The sequence below is a fragment of the Heteronotia binoei genome, chromosome 13 (genome assembly GCF_032191835.1).
Source record: "Heteronotia binoei isolate CCM8104 ecotype False Entrance Well chromosome 13, APGP_CSIRO_Hbin_v1, whole genome shotgun sequence".
NCBI lineage: Eukaryota > Metazoa > Chordata > Lepidosauria > Squamata > Gekkonidae > Heteronotia > Heteronotia binoei.
Genome location: NC_083235.1, coordinates 2,890,244 through 2,917,869, shown reverse-complemented (window position 1 = coordinate 2,917,869; position 27,626 = coordinate 2,890,244). Strand labels below are relative to the sequence as shown.

General features: G+C 49.6%; 2 protein-coding genes across 2 annotated transcripts in view; one reads left to right on the top strand and one right to left on the bottom strand.

Moving 5' to 3' along the window:
* The window catches only part of LOC132581421 (A.superbus venom factor 1-like), a 106,715-nt gene extending 79,811 nt beyond the window's left edge, over window positions 1-26,904 (bottom strand). The window contains exons 1-11 of the mRNA XM_060252663.1: window positions 26,813-26,904; window positions 23,163-23,355; window positions 17,803-17,965; window positions 10,950-11,020; window positions 8,519-8,604; window positions 8,001-8,083; window positions 5,468-5,558; window positions 4,449-4,551; window positions 3,578-3,704; window positions 3,242-3,357; window positions 441-587 (exon numbers count right to left, since the gene is read on the bottom strand). Coding sequence (XP_060108646.1) covers window positions 441-587; window positions 3,242-3,357; window positions 3,578-3,704; window positions 4,449-4,551; window positions 5,468-5,558; window positions 8,001-8,083; window positions 8,519-8,604; window positions 10,950-11,020; window positions 17,803-17,965; window positions 23,163-23,355; window positions 26,813-26,889 — 1,257 coding nt within the window. The 5' untranslated portion in view covers window positions 26,890-26,904. The remainder of the gene's footprint in view (window positions 1-440; window positions 588-3,241; window positions 3,358-3,577; window positions 3,705-4,448; window positions 4,552-5,467; window positions 5,559-8,000; window positions 8,084-8,518; window positions 8,605-10,949; window positions 11,021-17,802; window positions 17,966-23,162; window positions 23,356-26,812) is intronic.
* Window positions 26,888-27,626, top strand: part of LOC132581821 (A.superbus venom factor 1-like) — a 138,095-nt gene continuing 137,356 nt past the window's right edge. Inside the window, exon 1 of the mRNA XM_060253234.1 lies at window positions 26,888-26,927. Coding sequence (XP_060109217.1) covers window positions 26,888-26,927 — 40 coding nt within the window. The remainder of the gene's footprint in view (window positions 26,928-27,626) is intronic.

Genomic DNA, 27,626 nt, shown 5'->3' with positions numbered 1-27,626 from the left:
GCCAGCAGGTGCAAGTGGAGGAGTGGGGAATCAAACCCGGTTCTCCCAGACAAGAGTCCGCACACTTAACCACTAAACCAAACTGGCTGGTATAGACCAGAGGTGACCAGTCTTTTTAAGCCAGTGGGCTTCTTTGGAATTCTGACGTCACTTTTCTGGTGCAGCCGCCAAATGGCTGCCACAGAGCCAAACACTGACCCAAAATGGGTGCCCCGGCTTCCCTCCACTCACACAGTGAGGATCCTTGCGCCGCGGTGGCAGCTGCCGCCAAAGCAATCTCCAGTGGTCAGCCAGAGGCCTTGCTGGACAGAGGCCCAGCCGGCCCTTCCCACTTTGGACACACAGTTGGGGGGCACCAGGTCAAGGACCCCTGATATAGATGGTCCCCACAAACCACGGTGCATTGGAACGAGACAAGGCACCATCTCAGAAGGACTCACGGTGATTTCTAGCGGCTGTGAGTTTGCTGGCGTGTTCAGGATAAGTTTGGCCGTTCCATCGTTCTGTGTAACCGCCTCGGCTGCGATGGGTTCCGATGCCACAGGGATATTCAGCGCTGGGGAGCCATCGGGGTTGGTGACGAAAACCTGAGAGAAGTCAGAAGAGAACCAGCTTAAAACCCAGAAACCTCTGCTGAGCCGAGCTCACTTCTCCGCTTCATTTGGAATCTCAAAATGTAATCTCACCGCTACTTATGACTGTTGCTCTGACAGACCGAGAGAGAGATCTTGGGGTCGTGGTAGAGAACTCACTGAAAATGTCGAGACAGTGTGCGATTGCAATAAAAAAGGCCAACGCCATGCTGGGAATTCTTAGGAAGGGAATTGAAAACAAATCAGCCAGTATCATAATGCCCCTGTATAAATCGATGGTGCGTTCTCATTTGGAGTACTGTGTACAATTCTGGTCACCGCACCTCAAAAAGGATATTATAGCATTGGAAAAAGTTCAGAAAAGGGCAACTAGAATGATTAAAGAGTTGGAACACTTTCCCTATGAAGAAAGGTTAAAATGCTTGGGGCTCTTTAGCTTGGAGAAACGTCGACTGCGGGGTGACATGATAGAGGTTTACAACATTATGCATGGGATGGAGAAAGTAGAGAAAGAAGTACATTTCTCCCTTTCTCACAATACAAGAACTCATGGGCATTCAGTGAAATTGCTGAGCAGTCAGGTTAAAATGGATAAAAGGAAGTACTTCTTCACCCAAAGGGTGATTAACATGTGGAATTCACTGCCACAGGAAGTGGTGGAGGCTACAAGCATAGCCAGCTTCAAGAGGGGATTGTATAAAAATATGGAGCAGAGGTCCATCAGTGGCTATTAACCACAGCGTGTGTGTGTGTGTTGGCCCTTGTGTGACACAGAGTGTTGGACTGGATGGGCCATTGGCCTGATCCAACATGGCTTCACAAGTTCTTATGTGACAGAGTGTTGGACTGGATGGGCCATTGGCCTGATCCAACATGGCTTTTCTTATGTGACACAGAGTGTTGGACTGGATGGGCCACTGGCCTGATCCAACATGGCTTCTCTTCTGCTCTTATGTGACACAGAGTGTTGGACTGGATGGGCCACTGGCCTGATCCAACATGGCTTCTCTTCTGCTCTTATGTGACACAGAGTGCTGGACTGGAGGGGCCACTGTCCTGATCCAACAGGGCTTCTCTTATGTTCTTATGTGACACAGAGTGTTGGACTGGATGGGCCACTGGCCTGATCCAACATGGCTTCTCTTCTGCTCTTATGTGACACAGAGTGTTGGACTGGATGGGCCACTGGCCTGATCCAACATGGCTTCTCTTATGTTCTTATGTGACACAGAGTGTTGGAATGGATGGGCCATTGGCCTGATCCAACAGGGCTTCTCTTATGCTCTTATGTGACACAGAGTGTTGGAATGGATGGGCCATTGGCCTTATCCAACAGGGCTTCTCTTATGTTCTTCTGTGACACAGAGTGTTGGAATGGATGGGCCATTGGCCTGATCCAACAGGGCTTCTCTTATGTTCTTCTGTGACACACAGTGTTGGACTGGATGGGCCATTGGCCTGATCCAACATGGCTTCTCTTATGTTCTTATGTGACACAGAGTGTTGGACTGGAGGGGCCACTGGCTTGATCCAACATGGCTTCTCTTATGTTCTTATGTGACACAGAGTGTTGGACTGGAGGGGCCACTGGCCTGATCCAACAGGGCTTCTCTTATGTTCTTATGTGACACAGAGTGTTGGACTGGATGGGCCATTGGCCTGATCCAACAGGGCTTCTCTTATGTTCTTATGTGACACAGAGTGTTGGACTGGAGGGGCCACTGGCCTGATCCAACAGGACTTCTCTTATGTTCTTCTGTGGCACAGAGTGTTGGACTGGAGGGGCCACTGGCCTGATCCAACAGGGCTTCTCTTATGTTCTTCTGCAACACAGAGTGTTGGACTGGAGGGGCCACTGGCCTGATCCAACAGGGCTTCTCTTATGTTCTTCTGTGACACAGAGTGTTGGACTGGATGGGCCATTGGCCTGATCCAACATGGCTTCTCTTATGTTCTTATGTGACACAGAGTGTTGGACTGGAGGGGCCACTGGCCTGATCCAACATGGCTTCGCTTATGTTCTTATGTGACACAGACTGGAGGGGCCACTGGCCTGATCCAACATGGCTTCTCTTATGTTCTTATGTGACACAGACTGGAGGGGCCACTGGCCTGATCCAACATGGCTTCTCTTATGTTCTCTAGTTTTAAAATAGGTTTAACTCATCCTGTGGGCTCACACTCTTGATCCATCCATTGCAAACTGCAGGCTACAGCAGCCTCAATTTGCCCCAGAGCTGTACACGTGAAGAGATTTCACCCTTCAACCTCAGCTCTGTTTTGCTTTTGAAATCTGGCTCCCTCCCACAATTAGTATCCAAGGAGAAAATGTTTCCTTTTTTAAAAAACCGCACCTAAGTGCTCACACAGTTTCCTGCAAGGCCCTAAAGCAAATTGAGGCATGCATTATACAGATAGACCAAGCTGCGCATTCTTCATTTTATCCGTCTGAACTCCAAGGCTGGGCTGTAAGAAGAAAAGAGACTCCGGCTGCAATCAGACACACTAAAGAATGCACTTTCAATCCACTTCCGATGCACTTTCCAACTGGATTTTACTATGTGAAATGGCAAAAACCAGTTGCAAAGTGCATTGAAAGTGCATGATTTAGTATCTCCGACTGCAGCCTCCTATGAATATCACCGTACCGTCAGTTCATACGGCATCCCTGGCTTGAAGTACTTGGGGGTTTTTGTGAAGTGGATTTCATAGGGAGACGTCACAATCTTAATGCCGCTCAGTTCAGCTACCACCATGTCATTGCCTGCAGCAAAAGCAAGAAAGAGATGCAGAGTTGACCCACTGCCAGAGGTCCATTCAGTCCAGAACCCTATCTCACACAGGTTCCTGAGCTTCCCATGCCAAGGAGGCATGGACCCAGGAGGGGTGAGTGTACTTGGCTTGAGGTGGGGAAACACCCGACACCTCTCTTTCCATGTGTGACCCTCCCACCATTTCCTCAGAAGTTAAGGTCTATTTTTCACCTGCTTCCGTCATCACAGTGACAGAGACGTAGACGAAATGCCCAATGAGATCCCTGGGAGCGGTAAATTGTTTTTGGAGCTGGCGTTTCGTTAGCACAGCTTCTCGTTCCCCTTCACCATCGATAACCTGAAGGAAAAGAAAAACAGGGGCCGCGGTCAGACGTACACTTTTATCCGACACAGCAGCGCATGCTCTTCGAATTGAAAGTGCACGTCCACACAACAACATCTGGGAGTAGTCGGTGAGTTGTGGGTATCCCGTCACACTGTGACTTACTGTCGGACTTTTTTGATAGTGGATAAAATCCGGTTCTAAATGCTTGACGACAGGCCAAAAACAGATTTCCCCTGTCTGATCACGCCAGCGTTAGCGAGTAGTCTCAACTTGCATCCCAGATCAGCGCCATTTTTTTAAAATCTTAGCGATACACGCATAACCGCAAAAGGATCAGCGGAAGGGCTCCTGGGTGCTTTAAGCACCACAACAGATGAATTCCGAGCAACTGCAAATGTTTCTTTTTAATTTTGTTGGGGTTGAATTTTGTGACACAATCATTGTTTAGTCCGTATTTCTAGAAAATAGTCCCTGAGGTTGAGCCAATCAGCGGCATTGTTTATGCACAGGCGCAAAGGCCGGGCCATCTGATCAGTCAACGACGGGACAGGCACTCGGCAAGGTGAATTATGTTTGGGATGTCTGATCGGGCAACAACGTTTCAAATAAGGATGGACAAAGCAGGAACGCCTTGCTGATGGATTTGCTGGTGCGTCTGACCGCGGCCAGGGATGCTTTTTGCCACTCCATCCCGAGGGAGCCAGCAACAGTGGGCCTTCACACCCGCATGTGGCACCTGAGCCTGGTCTTTCCTACCGGGATTCTGTCGAGGGAATCGGGGATACTGAGCTTCTTGCCATCTTCCAGCACTCCAAAGAGGACCAAGGCCACACCTTTCACTCTCTTCCCATAGAGGAACCTGGGAGGAGAAGATACAGAAGGACAAAGACGGGTCAGACCACAACAGCAGCCACAATTCTACTCACATGTAAAGCCGCTGTGTGTGAGAGAATGTCTGTTATGCGTAAAGTTCTGCCAAGTCATAGCTAACTAATGGCGTCCATAGCAAGAAGTCGACCGCAGCAAGGGGTTAACACAGCAAGGGGTTAGCACAGCAAGGGGAAAAATGTCAACCGAGGGGTGACATGATAGAGGTTTACAAGATTCGGCATGGGATGGAGAAGGTAGAGAACGAAGGGATTTTCTCCCTTTCTCACAATACGAGAACTCAAGGGCAGTCAATGAAATTGCTGAGCAGTCGGGTTAGAATGGATAAAAGGAAGTCCTTCTACATCCAAATGGTGATTAACACGTGGAATTCATTGCCACAGGAGGTGGCGGCGGCTACAAGCATAGACAGCTTCAAGAGGGGATTGGATCAACATCTGGAGCAGAGTTCCATCAGTGGCTCTTAGCCACAGCGTATTGTTGGAACTCTCTGTCTGGGGTAAGTGATTCTCAATATTCTTGGTGCTTGCAGGGGGGGGGCGGGGCACAGTGGGAGGGCTTCTAGCCCCACTGATGGACCTCCTGATGGCACTTGGGTTTTTTTGACCACTGTGTAACACAGAGCATTGGACTGAATGGACCACTGGCCTGATCCAACATGGCTTCTCTTACGTTCTTGGACATTCAGCCATGGGACTTTCCTTGCATTGGTTTTAGAGAACTACCAACAGTTTAGTCCTGTGGATCAGTCATGATGCCAACTTGCAAGTAACTCGCTGGGATTTATCTCTAAGTAAAGATATTTGGAATGAGGCTGCGGATTGTCATACAGCTAGTAGCCAGTGTCAGACTGGTCCTCTTTTGCCGTCTGATCGGCACCCACCCACCTCGCACTGATAGACACTCTGAAATCTTCGTCGCTGTCGATGTTATAAAACTTCTCGTGCGGTACCAGGATGACTTCAAAGCTTGGTAGCACTGGAAGGAAAACATGGAAAGAGGAGAGCGCAAACAGACTGATTCTAGAGAACTGGAACCTCTTTTGTTAGTTTTTTGGGGGGAGGTAGAAAACCGTCCCTTGGTGCTTTGGACAGATGAGTACAGAGGACTGGGGTGGGGTGATGCAATTCTGGAGAATAGCAAACATTCAAAAATCTGAACTTTCGCCCTCCCGCATTCAAGGGTGCTCGTCACAGTTCTGGACATTACTTGCAACTTGCAGTGTCAAGGGTGAGGACAACACTTGAGTCTTCCCTGGGGAACAGTCAGGCGCATTTTGGGCCGGAGCTCACAGGAGTGGAGCTCCAGAACCTCTGAATTTTATTGTGCTTTTCAGGGCTTTTTTTGTAGCAGGAACTCCTTTGCATCTTAGGCCACACACCCCTGATGTAGCCAATCCTCCAAGAGCTTACAGGGCTCTTTATACTACTGTACTACTGTAAGCTCCGGGAGTATTGGCTACATCAGGGGTGTGTGGCCTAAGATGCAAAGGAGTTCCTGCTACAAAAAAAAACCCTGATGTGACTGGAGATAAGCTATGGCAGCCATTTTGTGGCAGGCTCCGCCTCCTTCAGTAGCCATTCAATGGCAGCCAGGGCTTTTCTTTCATAGCAGGAACTCCTTTGCCTATTAGGCCCCACCCCCCTGATGTAGCCAATCCTCCCAGAGCTTACAGGGCTCTTCGTACAGGGCCTACTGTAAGCTCCAGGAGGATTGGCTACATCAGGGGGTGTCGCCTAAGATGCAAAGGAGTCCCTGCTACAAAAAAGAAGTCCTGGTGCTTTTTCTTTCTTAACTGCCTGCCCCCACAAATACTTGCTTCTGGGCTCCATTGTTCAAACCCACTGTGAGAATGTTGTTGAACTCAAAGATCTGACAAACTTTCTAATATTTTTGCCCACACACAAAAAAAGAAAATACCCCAAACATATCAAGCAGACAGAATGAAATCTTCCTCACGCCACTGTGGCCACATAGAAGAAAGTAATTTTAAAAGTCTGAGGGGACTAAGGTTTTATCATGACAGTTATAATTCAAGAAGCATTATAAGGTTTCCCTATGAAGAAAGGTTAAAATGTTTGGGGCACTTTAGCCTGGAGAAACGTCGACTGTGGGGTGACATGACAGGGATTATGCAAGGGATGGAGAAAGTAGAGAAAGAAGTACTTTTCTCCCTTTCTCACAATACAAGAACTCGTGGGCACTTCATGAAATTGCTGAGCAGTCGGGTTAGAACGGATAAAAGGAAGTACTTCTTCACCCAAAGGGTGATTAACATGTGGAATTCACTGCCACAGGAGGTCCATCAGTGGCTATTAGCCACAGTATATATATATAAGTGTGTGTGTGTGTATACACATATATTGGCCACTGTGTGACACAGAGTGTTGGACTGGATGGGCCATTGACCTGATCCAACATGGCTTCTCTTATGTTCTTATGTCTGGGGCAGTGATACTCTGTATTCTTGGTGCTTGGAGGGGCACAGTGAGAGGGCTTCTAGTGTCCTGGCCCCACTGATGGACCTCCTGATTACACCTGGGTTATGGACACTGTGTGACACAGAGTGTTGGACTGGATGGGCCATTGGCCTGATCCAACATAGCTTCTCTGATGTCTGGGACAGTGATGCTCTGTATTCTTGGTGCTTGGAGGGGCATAGTGAGAGGGCTTCTAGTGTTCTGGCCCCACTGATGGACCTCCTGATTACACCTGGGTTTTGGACACTGTGTGACACAGAATGTTGGACTGGATGGGCCATTGGCCTGATCCAACATGGCTTCTCTTATGTTCTTATGTCTGGGGCAGTGATACTCTGTCTTCTTGGTGCTTGGGAGGGGGCACAGTGGGAGGGCTTCTCATGTCCTGGCCCCACTGGTGGACCTCCTGATGGCACCTGGGTTTTTTGGCTACTGTGTGACACAGTGTTGGACTGGATGGGCCATTGGCCTGATCCAGCATGGCTTCTCTGATGTTCTTATGTGACACAGAGTGTTGGACCAGATGGGCCATTGGCCTGATCCAGCATGGCTTCTCTGATGTTCTTATGTGACACAGAGTGTTGGACCAGATGGGCCATTGGCCTGATCCAACAGGGCTTCTCTTATGTTCTTATGGTGAGCTGATATAATTGAGTACACCTTCTGGTGATGTCAGGGGTGTGTGCAGGGCTTTGTTTGAGCAGGAACACACAGGAATGCAGTTCGTGCTGCCTTGGCAACAGGGGTGTGGCCTAATAAATGAGTTCCTGCTGGGCTTTTTCTACACAAAAAGCCCTGGGTGTGTGACATATGCAGATGAGTTGTTCTAATGAGCTCTGGCACCTCTTTTTCCACAAAACGGCCCCTGGGAACAATCAAGGGATTAATGAATCCAGGGATCAGGCAGAGGCGACGGTGAGCCAGAATTGGCCATCCTTACCGTATTCCTTGACTTCAAATTTTGTGGAGAATGTATGCTGGGGGGAGTCCTCATACTTGGCCATCACCGTCCATGTTCCTAAGCTAGAAGAGAAAAAAGACCCAGGAAGGGTGAATTCCTTCGCGCTTCTGTTTTAATCAGCTTTGCGACAATAAATGAGAACCGCTGACCACAGACTTCTTTGTACCCAGAAAAGTATTACTATGTAGGGTTCTTTTGTGTTCTTTCGGTGTTCGTTCACAGAGAACAGTGATGCTTGGAACCGAACAACTGGACCAGAAAAATAGAGGCCTTGTTTGCGATTGGTTAAATCTGTCTTTTCTTGTGAACTTCACCAGGCAACTTCAGGCCAGGTGACATTTCATTTCATTTATTAAAATATTTATGTCCTTTCTCTCATTTATTCCATGAAATCCAACGAGTCAGCCAGAAGGCACTGGGCATATTTCTTCCATGGTTGATGCTTCAGGTTGGCTGCTGTAGAGACTGCTGTAACGGTAATATTCATAGTAAATTACCTCACAATCTCAGGTATGTTGAAAGGCTGGATGTTTGTTGAAAGAGAGGCAATGGAAGCGTGGTGGACCACAATTCCTTCTGGTGTCTGCAAAGAGAAGATAACATCATTGTGGAAGGGATATAGGGAGGTTTTTAAACACAGTCTAGACCAGGGGTGTCAAACATGTGACCTAGGGGCCGAATCAGGCCCCCGAGCAACTGGCTGTCGTCTGCCTCCTTCTCCCTCTCTCTTGCTTCCTTCTGAATCACAGTTTGCTTTGCAAGGCTTGCTCAATCACACAGCAGAGCTACAGAGCAAAGCCTCTATTTTCTCCATTGGCTGAGGCTCTTCCCTTGGTGAGGAAGGGGGGGGGGGAGAGAGCTTGCTTTATCAGGCTCTCAATTGCACTGCAGAGCAACTAAGTCAAGCCTGTCTCTCTTCTATTGGCTGAGGCACCTCCCCCTCCAGTCCCCTGGGGAAGGAAGGAAAGAGCCAGAGCTTCCTTTGCCCAGTTCCCTGGATCCCAGGGGAGAAATACAAAGAAAGCATCTTTAAGACCAATGAATGCTAACAGTTTAATTATGTTTTAAGTTTTTAAAAGATATATATTTGCGTTTGTCTGTGTTCTGTATAAAATTTGTATCTCTTCTACCTAATCTTAAATAGGTACATATATAGCCCGGCCCAACATGGCTCAGCCCAACTCGACATGGTCCAGCCCAACAAGGTCTCATTTATGTCAGATCCAGCCCTCATAACAAATGAGTTTGATATCCCTGGCATAGTGGGTTGGTCCTGGTTAGTAGTTTGGATGTAGTAACAGTCATGAGTTTGACATTAGACACATTTAAGAACATAAGAGAAGCCATGTTGGATCAGGCCAATGGCCCATCCAGTCCAACACTCTGTGTCACACAGTGGCCAATATATGTGTGTGTGTATACACACAAACACACACACACACACACACACATATATATATATATATACACACACACACACACACACACTGTGGCTAATAGCCACTGATGGACCTGTGCTCCATATTTTTATCCAATCCCCTCTTGAAGCTGGCTGTGCTTGTAGCCACCACCACCTCCTGTGGCAGTGAATTCCACATGTTAATCATCCTTTGGGTGAAGAAGGACTTCCTTTTATCCGTTTTAACCTGACTGCTCAGCAATTTCACTGAATGCCCACGAGTTCTTGTATTGTGAGAAAGGGAGAAAAGGACTTCTTTCTCTACTTTCTCCATCCCGTGCATAATCTTGTAAACCTCTCTCATGTCACCCCGCAGTCGACATTTCTCCAGGCTAACGAGCCCCAAGCGTTTTAACCTTTCTTCATAGGAAAAGTGTTCCAAACCTTTAATCGTTCTAGTTGCCCTTTTCTGCACTTTTCCCAATGCTTTTTAAGGCAGAATGGGCCCTCCAAAGCAGTGTACCATGGATTGCAGGAGGGGGAAGCTGCCTTAGAAGAGGATGTTTGTTTCATCTTTTTTCCCCTCCCGAACTCTCTCACAAGGCCTGACCTTATGTTGTTATTGATGGGGGAAACGATACGACAGATGTTTCTAAGAAAAGTTGCACCGGCCTTCCCCACCCACCCACCCCCCAGCTACGACTTGTGGAAAAACAAAACAAAAACGATATGACCGAGGTTTCTGAGAATTGTGGCATTTTTCCTGATCCTTCAAGCAGCCTCTGTGGTAGTCTGATAGGATTGCCAAGTCCACAGCATTCTGGAGTGGGGCCACTCTAGGCGTTTCCAGGGAAACTCTATGGTTTTCCCAGATGCTTTAGCCATTTGGGCGGGGAAAACTCTATGGTACCCATTGTACCATAGAGTTTTTCCTCCCAAATGGCTAGAGCGTCTGGCAAAACCATGGCGTTTTCCCGGAAACACCCGATTGGCTGCTGTGTGATGTCGCTGGCGAAATGACGTCACTTCTGGGTGATGTCATCACACCTGCAATATAGGGGGAGGTTCCCCCCACACACACTCTGGCTCAATGTGGGCCGGTGGGTTGGGAACCTCAGGCAGGGGAACCCCCACCCAGACCGGGGGCTTGGCGGCCGTACAGTCCAACAGGGCCCACCTCACAGGTTTGGTGAGCCAGTCTAGTGTCATGGTGAAGTGTGCGGACTCTTATCTGGGAGAACTGGGTTTGATTCCCCCCTCCTCCACTTGCACCTGCTGGGATGGCCTTCTGTCAGCCACAGCTCTGGCAGAGGTTGTCCTTGAAAGGGCAGCTGCTGGGAGAGCCCTCTCCAGCCCCACCCACCACACAGGGTGTCTGTTGTGGGGGAGGAAGGGGAAGGAGATTGTGAGCCACTCTGAGACTCTGAGATTCAGGGTGGAGGGCAGAATATAAATCCAATATCTTCTTCTTCTTCTTCACAGCCCACTTCCCATCCTTGTAGTGCAGACGTTTTCCTCACGGCTCTCACCTGAAACTCGACAATCACACTTTTGTCCAGAGGCTCCATGAGGTAACCCACAGGAAAGATTCGATAGCGCACTGCGACAGAAAAGAATGTATCATTGGTTTATGGCAATAATAAATGCTGGTATCCTAGAGCCCTAAGGGTTTAAAAAAATGACACAAAGTCAAACTCAAATTACCAGCCATCATCTCTTCTGCTGAGAAAGCAGCCACGCGAGGACCAGCTGGATCAGGGCCCTGGGTTAGGGATAGAGTTGCCAATTCCCCAGGTGGGGTAGGGAAAAGGGTAAATGTACCGTTGTGAAAAACCAGCCTCAATAATAATACAAAACTTATCAGTGCCTTATAAATACAGAACAAAATTCAAAAACATTAAGTGAAATTAATCACGCTGACAGAAAAAGAACACTGACCACACCCACACTGCAAAGTCTCACAAATGGCAAATTAATGCAGAGTTCTCCAAAAGGAAAGGTCCAGGCTGTGGCAAAGGTCAATAAGAACATAAGAGAAGTCATGTTAAATCAGGCCAGTGGCCCCTCCAGTCCAACACTCTGTGTCACAGAAGAACATAAGAGAAGCCATGTTGGATCAGGCCAGTGGCCCCTCCAGTCCAACACTCTGTGTCACATAAGAACATAAGAGAAGCCGTGTTGGATCAGGCCAATGGCACCTCCAGTCCAACACTCTGTGTCACATAAGAACATAAGAGAAGCCCTGTTGGATCAGGCCAGTGGCCCCTCCAGTCCAACACTCTGTGTCACATAAGAACATAAGAGAAGCCCTGTTGGATCAGGCCAGTGGCCCCTCCAGTCCAACACTCTGTGTCACATAAGAACATAAGAGAAGCCCTGTTGGATCAGGCCAGTGGCCCCTCCAGTCCAACACTCTGTGTCACAGAAGAACATAAGAGAAGTCATGTTAAATCAGGCCAATGGCCCCTCCAGTCCAACACTCTGTGTCACATAAGAACATAAGAGAAGCCATGTTGGATCAGGCCAATGGCCCCTCCAGTCCAACACTCTGTGTCACATAAGAACATAAGAGAAGCCCTGTTGGATCAGGCCAGTGGCCCCTCCAGTCCAACACTCTGTGTCACATAAGAACATAAGAGAAGCCCTGTTGGATCAGGCCAGTGGCCCCTCCAGTCCAACACTCTGTGTCACATAAGAACATAAGAGAAGCCCTGTTGGATCAGGCCAGTGGCCCCTCCAGTCCAACACTCTGTGTCACATAAGAACATAAGAGAAGCCCTGTTGGATCAGGCCAGTGGCCCCTCCAGTCCAACACTCTGTGTCACATAAGAACATAAGAGAAGCCCTGTTGGATCAGGCCAGTGGCCCCTCCAGTCCAACGCTCTGTGTCACAGAAGAACATAAGAGAAGCCCTGTTGGAACAGGCCAATGGCCCCACAAGTCCAACACTCTGTGTCACATAAGAGAAGCCCTGTTGGATCAGGCCAGTGGCCCCTCCAGTCCAACACTCTGTGTCACATAAGAACATAAGAGAACCCCTGTTGGATCAGGCCAGTGGCCCATCCAGTCCAACGCTCTGTGTCACAGAAGAACATAAGAGAAGCCCTGTTGGAACAGGCCAATGGCCCCACAAGTCCAACACTCTGTGTCACATAAGAACATAAGAGAAGCCATGTTGGATCAGGCCAATGGCCCATCCAGTCCAACACTCTGTGTCACATAAGAACATAAGAGAAGCCATGTTGGATCAGGCCAGTGGCCCCTCCAGTCCAACACTCTGTGTCACATAAGAACATAAGAGAAGCCCTGTTGGATCAGGCCAGTGGCCCATCCAGTCCAACACTCTGTGTCACATAAGAACATAAGAGAAGCCATGTTGGATCAGGCCAGTGGCCCCTCCAGTCCAACACTCTGTGTCACATAAGAACATAAGAGAAGCCCTGTTGGATCAGGCCAGTGGCCCCTCCAGTCCAACACTCTGTGTCACATAAGAGAAGCCCTGTTGGATCAGGCCAGTGGCCCATCCAGTCCAACACTCTGTGTCACATAAGAACATAAGAGAAGCCATGTTGGATCAGGCCAGTGGCCCCTCCAGTCCAACACTCTGTGTCACATAAGAACATAAGAGAAGCCCTGTTGGATCAGGCCAGTGGCCCCTCCAGTCCAACACTCTGTGTCACAGAAGAACATAAGAGAAGCCCTGTTGGATCAGGCCAGTGGCCCCTCCAGTCCAACACTCTGTGTCACATAAGAACATAAGAGAAGCCCTGTTGGATCAGGCCAGTGGCCCCTCCAGTCCAACACTCTGTGTCACATAAGAACATAAGAGAAGCCCTGTTGGATCAGGCCAGTGGCCCCTCCAGTCCAACACTCTGTGTCACATAAGAGAAGCCCTGTTGGATCAGGCCAGTGGCCCATCCAGTCCAACACTCTGTGTCACATAAGAACATAAGAGAAGCCATGTTGGATCAGGCCAGTGGCCCCTCCAGTCCAACACTCTGTGTCACATAAGAACATAAGAGAAGCCCTGTTGGATCAGGCCAGTGGCCCCTCCAGTCCAACACTCTGTGTCACAGAAGAACATAAGAGAAGCCCTGTTGGATCAGGCCAGTGGCCCCTCCAGTCCAACACTCTGTGTCACATAAGAACATAAGAGAAGCCCTGTTGGATCAGGCCAGTGGCCCCTCCAGTCCAACACTCTGTGTCACATAAGAACATAAGAGAAGCCCTGTTGGATCAGGCCAGTGGCCCCTCCAGTCCAACACTCTGTGTCACATAAGAACATAAGAGAAGCCCTGTTGGATCAGGCCAGTGGCCCCTCCAGTCCAACACTCTGTGTCACAGAAGAACATAAGAGAAGCCCTGTTGGATCAGGCCAGTGGCCCCTCCAGTCCAACACTCTGTGTCACAGAAGAACATAAGAGAAGCCATGTTGGATCAGGCCAATGGCCCCTCCAGTCCAACACTCTGTGTCACAGAAGAACATAAGAGAAGCCATGTTGGATCAGGCCAATGGCCCCTCCAGTCCAACACTCTGTGTCACACAGTGGCCAAAAATTTTTTTATATATATGACCTGCAACGGCATCTGGATCGGGGCGGCTCGGCGGTACTGATGCTGTTGGACCTATCGGCAGCGTTCGATACGGTCGACCATCGGCTACTGGCCCGCCGCCTCGCCGACGCAGGGATTCAGGGGTTGGCCTTGCAGTGGCTTTCCTCTTTCCTTGAAGGTCGGGGACAGAGGGTCGCTATTGGGGACGAGCTGTCCCGGAGGCACACGCTTGATTGCGGAGTGCCTCAGGGTGCGGTTCTTTCCCCGATGTTATTTAACATCTATATGCGTCCCCTCGCCCAGATTGCCCGAAGGTACGGGCTGGGTTGTCACAAGTACGCTGATGACACCCAGCTCTATCTGCTTATGGATGACCGGCCAGTCTGCGCCCCACAAAACCTGGACCGGGCGATACAGGCTGTGGCTGAGTGGCTCAGGCTGAGCGGGCTGAGGCTACATCCAGCGAAGACAGAGGTCCTTTGCTTGGGCCACCGGGGTCCGGGAAGGGAAATCCCCCTACTGGTTTTTGACGGTTGTGCCGCTAATTGCGACACAGAGGGTCAAGAGCTTGGGGGTACTACTGGAACCTTCATTAACGATGGAGGCCCAGATAGCAGCCATTGCCAAGTCCGCATTCTTCCATCGCAGGCGGGCAAGGCAGTTGGCCCCCTTCCTGGAGTGTGACGACCTAGCAAAGGTGATCCATGCAACGGTCACCTCGAGGCTGGACTACTGCAATGCCCTCTACATGGGGCTGCCCCTGTGCCGAACCCGGAAATTGCAGCTGGTGCAGAACGCCGCTGCCCGGCTGTTATTGGGGCTCCCAAGACGGGAGCACATTCAGCCGGGACTCCGGGCTCTGCACTGGCTGCCAATATCTTACCGAGTTCGGTACAAGGTGCTGGTCATCACCTTTAAAGCCCTATATGGCCTAGGACCTGCCTACTTGAAGGACCGTCTCTCCCCACACGTTCCCCGGAGAGTACTGAGATCGGGAACTCAAAATCTCCTGATTGTCCCCGGGCCAAAGGAAGCCCGTTTGAAAACTACAAGGGACAGGGCCTTCTCAGTAATGGCCCCTTCCTGCTGGAACCAGCTGCCGGAAGAGGTAGTAAGGCCCTGCGGGACCTTGTTCAATTCCGCAGGGCCTGTAAGACAGTCCTCTTCCGGCTGGCTTACAACTAACCAGCACTGAAACACTGAAACTTGAAATGGAGTTTAGCTGCAAGACCGCCATATGTTTTGAATGTTTTAAATACATAACTATGTGAATGTTTAGATTTTAATTATGTAAATTATGGAATGTCTAATTTTTATGCATAATTTTATATTTTTATGTCAGTTTTTATATGCTGTAAGCCCGCCCTGAGCCACCTGGTGGGAAGGGCGGGATATAAATCTCAAAATAAATAAATAAAAATAAATAAATATATACACACACACACACACACACACACTGTGACTAATAGCCACTGACGGACCTCTGCTCCATATTTTTATCTAACCCCTTCTTGAAGGTGGCTATGCTTGTGGCCGCCACCACCTCCTGTGGCAGTGAATTCCACATGTTAATCACCATTTGGGTGAAGAAGTACTTCCTTTTATCCGTTTTAACCTGTCTGCTCAGCAATTTCATTGAATGCCCACAAGTTCTTGTATTGTGAGAAAGGGAGAAAAGTACTTCTTTCTCTACTTTCTCCATCCCATGCATAATCTTGTAAACCTCTATCATGTCACCCCGTAGTCGACGTTTCTCCAAGCTAAAGAGTCCCAAGCATTTCAACCTTTCTTCATAGGGAAAGTGTTCCAGCCCTTTAATAATTCTAGTTGCCCTTTTCTGGACTTTCTCCAATGCTATAATATCCTTTTTGAGGTGTGGTGACCAGAACTGCACACAGTACTCCAAATGAGACCGCACCATCGATTTATACAGGGGCATTATGATACTGATTCTTAAACGGAGTCCGAAGTTCCAATCCTCCTTTCACAATTGTGAAGTGATCCAGTGCAGCAAGCCACGTATGAAACGCGACAGGGTTGTACATGATGCCTTGTTTCCCTCAAAGTTTCTACAAGCTTTACAGGGCCATTATACAATTTTCAGAGAGAGCAAAGAAGAAGAATTCTTAGCAATAGTTAAGAAACTAGATATTTCTTGGGAGGGACAGTGACTCAGGGGCAGAGCATCTGCTTGGTAAGCAGAAGGTCCCAGGTTCAATCCCCGGCATCTCCAACTAAAAAGGGTTCAAGCAAAGAGGCATGAAAAACCTTAGCTTAAGTCCCTGGAGAGCTGCTGCCAATCTAAGTAGACAATACTGACTTTGATGGACCGAGGGTCTGATTCAGTAGAAGGCAGCTTCATATGTTCATAAAGGGAGGGAGGGAGGAAGGGAGGGAGGGAGGAAGGAAGGAAGGAAGGAAGGAAGGAAGGAAGGAAGGAAGGAAGGAAGGAATGGTGGCTCAGTGGCAGAGCATCTGCTTGGTAAGCAGAATGTCCCAGGTTCAATCCCCGGCATCTCCAACTAAAAAGGGTCCAGGCAAGAAGGTGTGAAAAACTTCAGCCTGAGACCCTGGAGAGCCACTGCCCATCTGAGTGGACAAGACTGACTTTGATGGACCAAAGAGGGTCTGATTTAGGGGAGGGACGGTGGCTCAGTGGTAGAGCGTCTGCTTGGTAAGCAGAAGGTCCCAGGTTCAATCCCCGCATCTCCAACTAAAAAGGGTCCAGGCAAGAAGGTGTGAAAAACTTCAGCCTGAGACCCTGGAGAGCCACTGCCCATCTGAGTAGACAAGACTGACTTTGATGGACCAAAGAGGGTCTGATTTAGGGGAGGGACGGTGGCTCAGTGGTAGAGCGTCTGCTTGGTAAGCAGAAGGTCCCAGGTTCAATCCCCGGCATCTCCAACTAAAAAGGGTCCAGGCAAGTAGGCGTGAAAAACCTCAGCTGGAGACCCTGGAGAGCTGCTGCCAGTCTGAGTAGACAATACTGAATTTGATGGACCGAGGGGGGGTCTGATTCAGTAGAAGGCAGCTTCATTTGCTCATAAACGCTCATAGTTAGGGATGCCAGATCCGTGTTGGGAAATTCCTGGAGATTTCTAGAGGCGGGGGGAGGCGGGAGAGTAACCACCCTTTAAAGCAGCCATTTTCTCCAGGGGAACTGATCTCTGGAATCTGGAGACCAGCTGTCATTGGGGATTGGCAACCCTGACTCTGCAACATCTAAACATCTAAAAGAGGCATCTAAACAAAAGGTCTGACCCAGGAGGGGACCGGTGGCATTCCAGCAGGGAAATCCAACAAGCAGAAGAATGCATAGGGTTGCCAATCCCCAGGTGGGGGCAGGGGATCCCCCAGTTTAGAGGCCCTCCCCCCGCTTCAGGGTCATCAGAAAGCGAGGTGGGGGGGGGGGGAAATGTCTGCTGGGCACTCCGTTATTCCCTATGGAGATTGATTCCCATAGGCTATAATGCAGATTTGATCCGCGAGTATCTGGGGAGGCTGCTTTTTGAGGTAAAGGCACCATATTTCCAGCATAATATTCAGTGCCTCTCCTCAAAATACCCACCAGGTTTCAACAAAGATTGGACCAGGGGGTCCAATTCTGGGAGCCCCAAAAGAAGGTGTCCCTATCCTTCATTATTTCCAAAGGAGGGAAGGCATTTAAAAGGCGTGCGGTCCCTTTCAATGCGATGGCCAGAACTCCCTTTGGGGTTCAGTTATGCTTGTCAGAACCTTGCTCCTGGCTCCACCCCCAATGTCTCCTGGTTCCACCCCCAAAGTCCCCAGATATTTCTTGAGTTGGACTTGGCAACCCTAAGTACGCACCTGCACTTCCAGGGGTGTAGATGTTCTTATCTGTTTGGATGAAGATGTAGCCACCTTGGAAGGAGACCAGAACCACCTTCTCCAGCTGGAACTTGGGACAGCTGGCCTGGACGACCACATACTGGTTCCCCTTGGAATCCTTCTTCATGTCTTTAGCGGGAACCTGTACAGGGAGAGCAGGAGCAAGACACCGTCACAGGAAGGGAGTATGGGGGCTACAATAAAACAACTGCTTCTTGTGACAGACAGGCCTCTTTTGAATTTTTCATTGACACAGCACGGGGTCTCCAATTTTTTTCAGCCCACCATGAGCACTTTTGGCATTCTGACATAGCGTGCTGGGTGCAGCCACGGTTGCCACAAAATGGCTGCTTCGGGAGGCGGAGCCAGACACAAAATGGCTCCCACAGCTTACCTTCAGTCACACAGTGAGGATCCTTTTGCTGTGGTGGCAGCCGCTGCCAATCAAATCTCCAGTGGCCAGTCAGAAACCTTGCTAGGCAAAAGGCCCACATGGCTTCACCGACTTTCTAAAAACCACTTTGTGGGCTCCGGAAAAGGTGTTGGTAGGCATCGTGGCACACAGGGGCACTACACTGCCCGGTCCTTTCAACTGGAGATGTCAGGGATTGAACCTGGGACCTTCTGCATGCAAAGCAGAGCCTCCACAGCTGAACCACATTATACTCCTCCTACTTCTAAAAAGGTAAAGGTAGTCCCCTGTACAGGTACCAGTCGTTTCCGACTCTGGAGTGACGTTGCTTTCACAACGTTTTCACGGCAGACTTTTTATGGGGTGGTTTGCCATTGCCTTCCCCAGTCATCTACACTTCCCCCCCAGCAAGCTGGGGACTCATTTGACCGACCTCGGAAGGATGGAAGGCTGAGTTAACCTGGAGCCAGCTACCTGAAAACCCAGCTTCCGCCGGGGATCAAACTCAGGTCGTGAGCAGAGGGCTCCGACTGCAGTACTGCAGCTTTACCACTCTGCGCAGGAAAGAAGGAAGGAAGGCAGGCAGGAAGGGAAAGGAAAGGTCCCCTGCGCAAGCACCAGTCATTTCTGACTCTGGGGTGACGTCGCTTTCACAATGTTTTCATGGCAGACTTTTTACAGGGTGGTTTGCCATTGCCTTCCCCAGTCATCTCCACTTTCCCCCCAGCAAGCTGGGTCCTCATTTTACCCACCTCAGAAGGAGGGAAGGCTGAGTCAACATGGAGCCAGCTACCTGGAGCCAGCTTCCGCCGGGATCGAACTCAGGTCGTGAGGAGAGGGCTCTGACTGCAGCACTGCAGCTTTACCACTCTGCGCCCCAGGGCTCAGCAACTTCTAAACCAGGATGTAATTGCTAAATTGGATCATCCACAAATCTGGTTCCCTGTTGCTCCTGCCCTACAGTCAGAGTCTCCAAGGATTTCAACTCTGCCTTGATCTTTGTATCGGTGCCCTCTGCGACAAATGTCTGTGGACCATCTAGGAGTTGCTGCCAATTTATGTGGGTTCTAAGGGTGCACATCTCTAGTCCAGCTACATGGTCATCGAAATGCCCATAATTGCTTGGAGCTTAGAATCATGTCCACAGACATTCCTTTCTGGTGGAAAAAGGAGACCTACTCTGGAGTCATAGAATCATAGAGCTGGAAGGGACCTCCAGGGTCATCTAGTCCAACCCCCTGCACAATGCAGGAAACTCACAAACACCTCCCCCTAAATTCACAGGATCCTCATTGCTGTCAGGTGGCCATCTAGCCTCTGCTGGAAAACCTCCAAGGAAGGAGAGCCCACCACCTCCCAAGGAGGAAGCCTGTTCCACTGAGGAACCGCTCTAAACTCACAAACACCTCCCCCTAAATTCACAGGATCCTCATTGCTGTCAGAGGGCCATCTAGCCGCTGTGGAAAAACCTCCAAGGAAGGAGAGCCCACACCACCTCCCAAGGAGGAAGCCTGTTCCACTGAGGAACAGCTCTAAACTCACAAACCCCTCCCCCTAAATTCACAGGATCCTCATTGCTGTCAGAGGGCCATCTAGCCGCTGTGGAAAAACCTCCAAGGAAGGAGAGCCCACACCACCTCCCAAGGAGGAAGCCTGTTCCACTGAGGAACCGCTCTAAACTCACAAACACCTCCCCCTAAATTCACAGGATCTTCATTGCTGTCAGGTGGCCATCTAGCCTCTATTTAAAAACCTCCAAGGAAGGAGAGCCCACCACCTCCCAAGGAGGAAGCCTATTCCACTGAGGAACTGCTCTAAACTCACAAATACCACCCTCATTGCTGTCAGGTGGCCATCTAGCCTCTGTTGAAAAACCTCCAAGGAAGGAGAGCCCACACCACCTCCCGAGGAGGAAGCGTGTTCCACTGAGGAACCGCTCTAAACTCACAAATATCTCCCCCTAAATTCACAGGATCTTCATTGATGTCAGAGGGCTATCTAGCCTCTATTTAAAAACCTCCAAGGAAGGAGAGCCCACCACCTCCCAAGGAAGCCTGTTCCACTGAAGAACCACTCTAAACTCACAACCCCCTCCCCCTAAATTCACAGGATCTTCATTGCTGTCAGATGGCCATCTAGCCTCTGTTTAAAAACCTCCAATGAAGGAGAGCCCACCACCTCCCAAGCAGGAAGCCTGTTCCACTGAGGAATTGCTCTAACGGTCAGGAAGTGCTTCCTAGTCCAACCCCTTGCAAAGTGCAGGAAACTCACAACCCCCTCCCCCTAAATTCACAGGACCCTCATTGCTGTCAGGTGGCCATCTAGCCTCTGTTGAAAAACCTCCAAGGAAGGAGAGCCCACCACCTCCCAAGGAGGAAGCCTGTTCCACTGAGGAACTGCTCTAATGGTCAGGAATCATAGAATCCTAGAGTTGGAAGGGACATCCAGGGTCATCTAGTCCAACCTCCTGCACAATGCAGGAAACTCACAAATCTCTCCTCCTAAATTCACAGGATCCTCATTGCTGTAAGATGGCCATCCAGCCTCTGTTTAAAAAACTCCATGGGAGGAGAGCCCACCACCTCCTGAGGAGGAATCCTGTTCCACTGAGGAACTGCTCTAAACTCACAAACACCTCCCCCTAAATTCACAGGATCTTCATTGCTGTCAGATGGCCATCTAGCCTCTCTTTAAAAACCTCCAAGGAAGGAGAGCCCATCACCTCCCGAGGAAGCCTGTTCCACTGAGGAACTATTCTAATGGTCAGGAATCATAGAATCATAGAGCTGGAAGAGACCTGTAGGGTCATCTAGTCCAACCCCTTGCACAATGCAGGAAACTCACAAACACCTCCCCCTAAATTCACAGGATCTTCATTGCTGTCCGATGGCCATCTAGCCTCTGCTGAAAAACCTCCAAGGAAGGAGAGCCCACCACCTCCCAAGGAGGAAGCTTGTTCCAATGAGGAACCGCTCTAACTGTCAGGAAATTCTTCCTAATGTTGAGCAGGAAACTTTTGGTTTAATTTCAACTCGTTGGTTCTGGTCCTACCTTCTGGGGACAAGGAAAAGAATTCATAGAATCATAGAGTTGGTAGGGACCTCCTCGGTCATCTAGTCCAGCCCCCTGCATAATGCTGGAAACTCTCAAATACCTTCCCCTAAATTCACAGAATCAGCATTACTGTCAGATAGCCATATAGCATCTGTTTAAAAACCTCCAAGGAAGGAGAGCCCACCACCTCCCAAGGAAGCCTGTTCCACTTTGGAACCACTCTAAAGGTCAGGAAGTTCTTCCTAATGTTGAGCCGAAAACTCTTTTGATTTAATTTCAACCCCTTGGTTCTGGTCTTGCCTTCTGGGGCCACAGAAAACAATTCCACCCCATCCTCAATATGACAGCCCTTCAAGTACTTCAAGATGGTGATCCTATCACCTCTCAGCCACCTCCTTTCCAGGCTAAACAGGCCCAGCTCCTTCAACCTTTCTTCATAGACTCGTTCTCCAGACGCCTCACTATCTTCGTCGTCCTCCTCTGGACCAGTTCCAGCTTGTCTAGATCCTTCTTAAAATTTCACACCATCCTCTGTAGGACAGCCTTTCAGGTACTTGAAGATGGCGATCATATCACCTCTTGACGACTATCTGGATTTTTGGCATCTTTTAACACCATTCTGGTGATTGTTCTGCTCCAAGTTGAGTTTACAGTCACGGGGCTTAACTGGTCCTTGTGCTTGGCCTGTCTGCTTCTGACTAATTTTATTTATTGTAATAATTTATTTGTAAAAAAAAATGATGCCACCTCTCCACCTGATCAGAGCCTCCAAGGAGACGCACAATAAAAACAACTGGGGAAAAAACCCCAGCATTGAAAATTATAAAATCATTCACTAAAGCACAGGAGGAAAACCAGAACCAGGGAAGAAAGCCAATTATGGTTCCTGGGGTACAGCAAACAAAACAAAAGTTTTAACCCGCTGGTGGAAGACAGTGATAGAGTGAGGCGGACAAATCTACCTGGGGAAGGAGTTCCAAAGTTTTTGTGTTGCAACTAAGAAAGACAGCCTCAACCACTGACAAAGAGCGTGGGTAGGGTTGCCAGATCCAAGCTGGGAAACTCCTGGATATTTGGGGATGTAGCCTGGGAAGGAAGGGACCGCAGTGGGGTATGATGCCATAGAGTCCACAAGGACTTTTTAATAGCAGGGACTCCTTTACATATTAGGCCACACACCCCTGCTGTAACCAATCCTCCTGGAGCTTACAGGGCTCTTCGTACAGGGCCTGCTGTAAGCTCCAGGAGGACTGGCTACATCAGGGGGCGTGGCCTAATATGCAAAAGAGCTCCTGCTCGAAAAACAAAACACCCGGAGTCCACCCTCCAAAGCATCCATTTTCTCCAGCCAGGGGAACTGATCGTCTGGAGGCAAGCTGTTATTCTGCGGGATCTCCAGGTCCCACCTGGAGGCTGGCATCTCTACCCCTTGTCTAGCCTGAGATGGGGGATGGGGGCACACCTGAAGCCAGACCTCCAAAGGTGATAGTAGTGGTTGGGCATTTCCATATGGCAGGGGTGGCTGACGGTAGCTCTCCAGATGTTTTTTGCCTACAACTCCCATCAGCCCCAGCCATCAGCCATGCTGGCTGGGGCTGATGGGAGTTGCAGTCAAAAAAAACATCTGGAGAGCTACCGTTGACCACCCCTGCCATATGGGAAGAGGCGATCCTTAAGGTACCATTGGTCCTAGGCCATACCGCGCTTTCAAGGGTAATACCAGCACTTTGGATTGAGCCCAGAATCAAGATGGCAGCCAGCGTAAATGGAACAAGACTGAAGTGATGTGGTCCCTACAACCCACTCCAGTCCACACCCATGATTTTGGTGTGCTTACGGATGCAGCTATCAACAGCCCTCACCGCGTACCCACCTTTATGCTTGGAGTCACCATCATGCCATTTGCTGGGTTCAGGGTGTCTCTGACCATGTACAAAGTCTTCCCCTTCAGAGGGAAGTCAAAGACTGTGACGGTCACTTCCGTGGGCGCGTTGAAGCCGTGAGCCTCCACAAGGATCTTTTCTTCACTCTCCACCCGCAGGACATTGGGAGTGATGAGGCTGTATCTGCGGAGGGGAAAGAAGCTGTGCGTTGAGTTGGTGGTGCTGAAATGCTGGCTTGTGGGAGGCCTTTCCTGACTCTCTTGTTTTGGAGCAGTCAAGAATGAAATAGCTCCGGGAGAGAAATCTCTTAAGATCACTCACATTCAGCCCAGCTAGAGAGCGAGAAAGGCCAAGAGGAAAGGTTCAGATTATTTTATTTATTTATTTATTTGAGATTTATATCCCGCCCTTCCCACCAGGTGGCTCAGGGCGGCTTACAACATATAAAAACTAACATAAAATATAAAATTATGCATAAAAATTAACATTCCAAATTTACATAATTAAAATCTAGACATTCACATAATTATGTACTTAAAACATTCAAGACATACGGCGGTCTTACAGCTACACTCAGTTTCAAATTCCCATGTTTCAGTGTTTCAGTATTTCAGTGCTGGTTAGTTCTAGTTGGTTGTAAGCCAGCCGGAAGAGGACTGTCTTACAGGCCCTGCGGAATTGAACAAGGTCCCGCAGGGCCCTTACCTCTTCCGGCAGCTGGTTCCACCAGGAGGGTGCCATTACTGAGAAGGCCCTATCTCTTGTAGTTTTCAAACGGGCTTCCTTTGGCCTGGGGACAATCAGGAGATTTTGAGTTCCTGATCTCAGTACTCTCCGGGGAACGTGTGGGGAGAGACGGTCCTTCAAGTAGGCAGGTCCTAGGCCATATAGGGCTTTAAAGGTAATAACCAGCACCTTGTACTGAACTCGGTAAAGTATTGGCAGCCAGTGCAGAGCCCGGAGTCCCGGCTGAATGTGCTCCCGTCTTGGGAGCCCCAATAACAACCGGGCAGCAGCGTTCTGCACCAACTGCAATTTCCGGGTTCGGCACAGGGGCAGTCCCATGTAGAGGGCATTGCAGTAGTCGAGCCTCAAGGTGACCGTTGCATGGATCACCATTGCTAGGTTGTCATGCTCCAGGAAGGGGGCCAACTGCCTTGCCCACCTAAGATGGAAGAATGCGGACTTGGCAGTGGCTGCTATCTGGGCCTCCATGGTTAATGAAGGTTCCAGTAGCACCCCCAGGCTCTTGACCTTCTGTGTCGCGATTAGCGGCGCACCGTCAAAAACCGGTAGGGGGATTTCCCTTCCCGGACCCCGGCGGCCCAAGCAAAGGACCTCTGTCTTCGCCGGATTTAGCCTCAGCCCGCTCAGCCTGAGCCACTCAGCCACAGCCTGATTATGACATATTTCAAAGATTCCATTTCCTTAATTGAGAAGAAGAAAAAGAAGACGGAAAAGAAGAAGAAAAAGAAGAAGGATGGTGATGATGATGATGACGACGATGATATTGGATTTATATCTTGCCCTATACTCTGAAAGAGCCCTGTGGTGCAGAGTGTTAAAGCTGCAGTACAGCAGTTCTAAGCTCTGCTCACGACCTGAGTTCGATCCCCGGCAGAAGCTGGGTTTTCAGGTAGCTGGCTCGAGGTTGACAGCCTTCCATCCTTCCGAGGTGGGTCAAATGAGTCCCCAGCTTGCCTTCCTTTTCCTATACTCTGAATCTCAGAGTTTCAGACTGGTCACAATCTCCTTTACCTTCCCCCCCACACACACACCAGACCCCCCTGTGAGGTAGGTGGGGCTGAGAGGGCTCTCACAGCAGCTGCCTTTTCTTTCTTTATTATTATTTATTACATCAAATTTCTATCCCGCCCTCTCCGCAAGCGGACTCAGGGCAGCTCACAACCTCTGCGAGGACAACCTCTGCGAGAGCTCTGGCTGACCCAAGGCCATTCCAGGAGCTGCAAGTGGAGGAGGGGGGAATCAAACCCGGTTCTCCCAGATAAGAGTCTGCACACTTAACCACCATGGCTGACCCAAGGCCATTCCAGCAGCTGCAAGTGGAGAAGTGGGGAATCAAACCCGGTTCTCCCAGATAAGAGAGCTCTGGCTGACCCAAGGCCATTCCAGCAGCTGCAAGTGGAGGAGTGGGGAATCAAACCTGGTTCTCCCAGATAAGAGTCTGCACACTTAACCACCATGGCTGACCCAAGGCCATTCCAGCAGCTGCAAGTGGAGGAGTGGGGAATCAAACCCTGTTCTCCCAGATAAGAGTCCGCTCACTTCACCACTATGGCTGACCCAAGGCCATTCCAGCAGGTGCAAGTGGAGGAGTGGGGAATCAAACCCTGTTCTCCCAGATAAGAGTCCACACACTTAACCACTATGGCTGACCCAAGGCCATTCCAGCAGCTGCAAGTGGAGAAGTGGGGAATCAAACCCGGTTCTTCCAGATAAGAGTCTGCACACTTAACCACCATGGCTGACCCAAGGCCATTCCAGCAGCTGCAAGTGGAGAAGTGGGGAATCAAACCCGGTTCTCCCAGATAAGAGTCTGCACACTTCACCACTACACCAAACTGGTTTAGTTTGATACAAGCCAAGACTCAAGATAGAGCTGCGTATTCCCTTGTTTCTCCAATCCACACTTGTTGAGGTGACATCACTGTTGGCAGGGGGGGTATTTTTAGGGGAGAATCACTGGTCAGCGGAAAAATTAAGCACTAAGAATTGCAACTGCACTAACCTCCAGTACCTCTTGGAGAAAACTGATACTTTGAGGGTGGACCCCACGACATTCTACCCTGCTGAGGTCTTAACCCTGCTTAGCTTTTATCCCTGCTTAGCTTCCAACTCATGGTGACCCCAGCAGGGGGCTTTCAAGGCAAGGGAGAAGCAGAGGTGGTCTGCCATTGCCTTCCTCTGCACAGCCTTCCTTGGTGGTCTCCCATCCAAGACTTATGGTGACCCCAGCAAGGGACTTTCAAGGCAAGTGAGAAGCAGAGGTGGTCCACCATTGCCTTCCTCTGCAGAGCCTTCCTTGGTGGTCTCCCATCCAAGACTTATGGCGACCCCAGCAAGGGACTTTCAAGGCAAGGGAGAAGCAGAGGTGGTCTGCCATTGCCTTCCTCTGCAGAGCCTTCCTTGGTGGTCTCCCATCCAAGACTTATGGCGACCCCAGCAAGGGACTTTCAAGGCAAGGGAGAAGCAGAGGTGGTCCACCACTGCCTTCCTCTGCAGAGCCTTCCTGGGTGGTCTTTCATCCAAGACTTATAGTGACCCCAGCAGGGGGCTTTCAATGCAAGTTAGAAGCAGAGGTGGTCTGCCATTGCCTTCCCCTGCAGAGCCTTCCTTGGTGGTCTCTCATCCAAGCACCAACCCTGCTTATCATCTGATGAGACTGGGCTATACAATACCATTCCACATCCCTCAGCAGATGTAGCAGTGGAGAACTTCATTACGCTTGAAGCCTCCCCAAACTGCCCCTACAGATAACCAAGTCCTGAATTCAACGAACCTCTTCAGTGCCTAATTTCCGACAAGGGAAGGAGAAATCGGAGCCGTTGTCCCTGGGCAGAGAAAGTCTGTCCTGCTTTGGAGAGCAGGGAGGACCGAAGGAAACCCGCCTTGTACTTACAGCTGACTGGAGGAGGGAGAGGGGAAAGAGCAGACCACCAGGACAGCAGTCACCAAGTAGAGAGCAGATCCCCCCATGGCGACAATCCAGAGGGTTAGGAAGAGCAGCTGGCAAAGTGGGGTATTTATCCCTTCAAAGCCCTGCCCCTTGGCAACCCCTCAGTACACAGGGAGGAGTCTGAGCAGCTTGGAGGCCAGCCCAGTAGTGAAAATTCTTTCTGTTTCTCTTTTAATTAAAAGTCCCACCCCTCCAAAAAAACAAAACAGAACAGAATTAAGATAAGATTCAAGTGGGGTAACTGCGTTGGTCTGAAGCAGCAGAATTGAGTTGGGTCCTTTAAGCCCAACGAAGTTTTATTCCCACTATAAGCTTTCGTATGCAAGCCCACTTCCTCAGATACGGCAGAACAGAACCTTCTCAGCCACTACTTCTAGGCAGAGTTGCCAATCCCCAGCTCTAAGCCCGATGGAGCTTTTTTGCCGGCTATAGAATTGTTATGGAGACCTTCGGGTACCTTGGAAATGAAACAGAACCGAGTCCAGATTAATTTCTGGGTTTTATAGTGAATCCCGAGCCTGAAGAAATCGGTGAATGAAACGGGAATTACAAGTTAGCAATCCTGTCGCAATCTACTTTGTATGGGATTTCAAGATATGCCTGTCCTACTGTGAAACTGATCTATGCATTTGGGTGTGGAGCATTTTAAAGAGATGCTTGTTCGATAAAGTGGATATTACAAATTTTGATCACATATACCTTTAGAGGTTTCTGGTTGCTCAATCCCCAGGTGGGGGCAGGGGATCCCCCCGTTTGG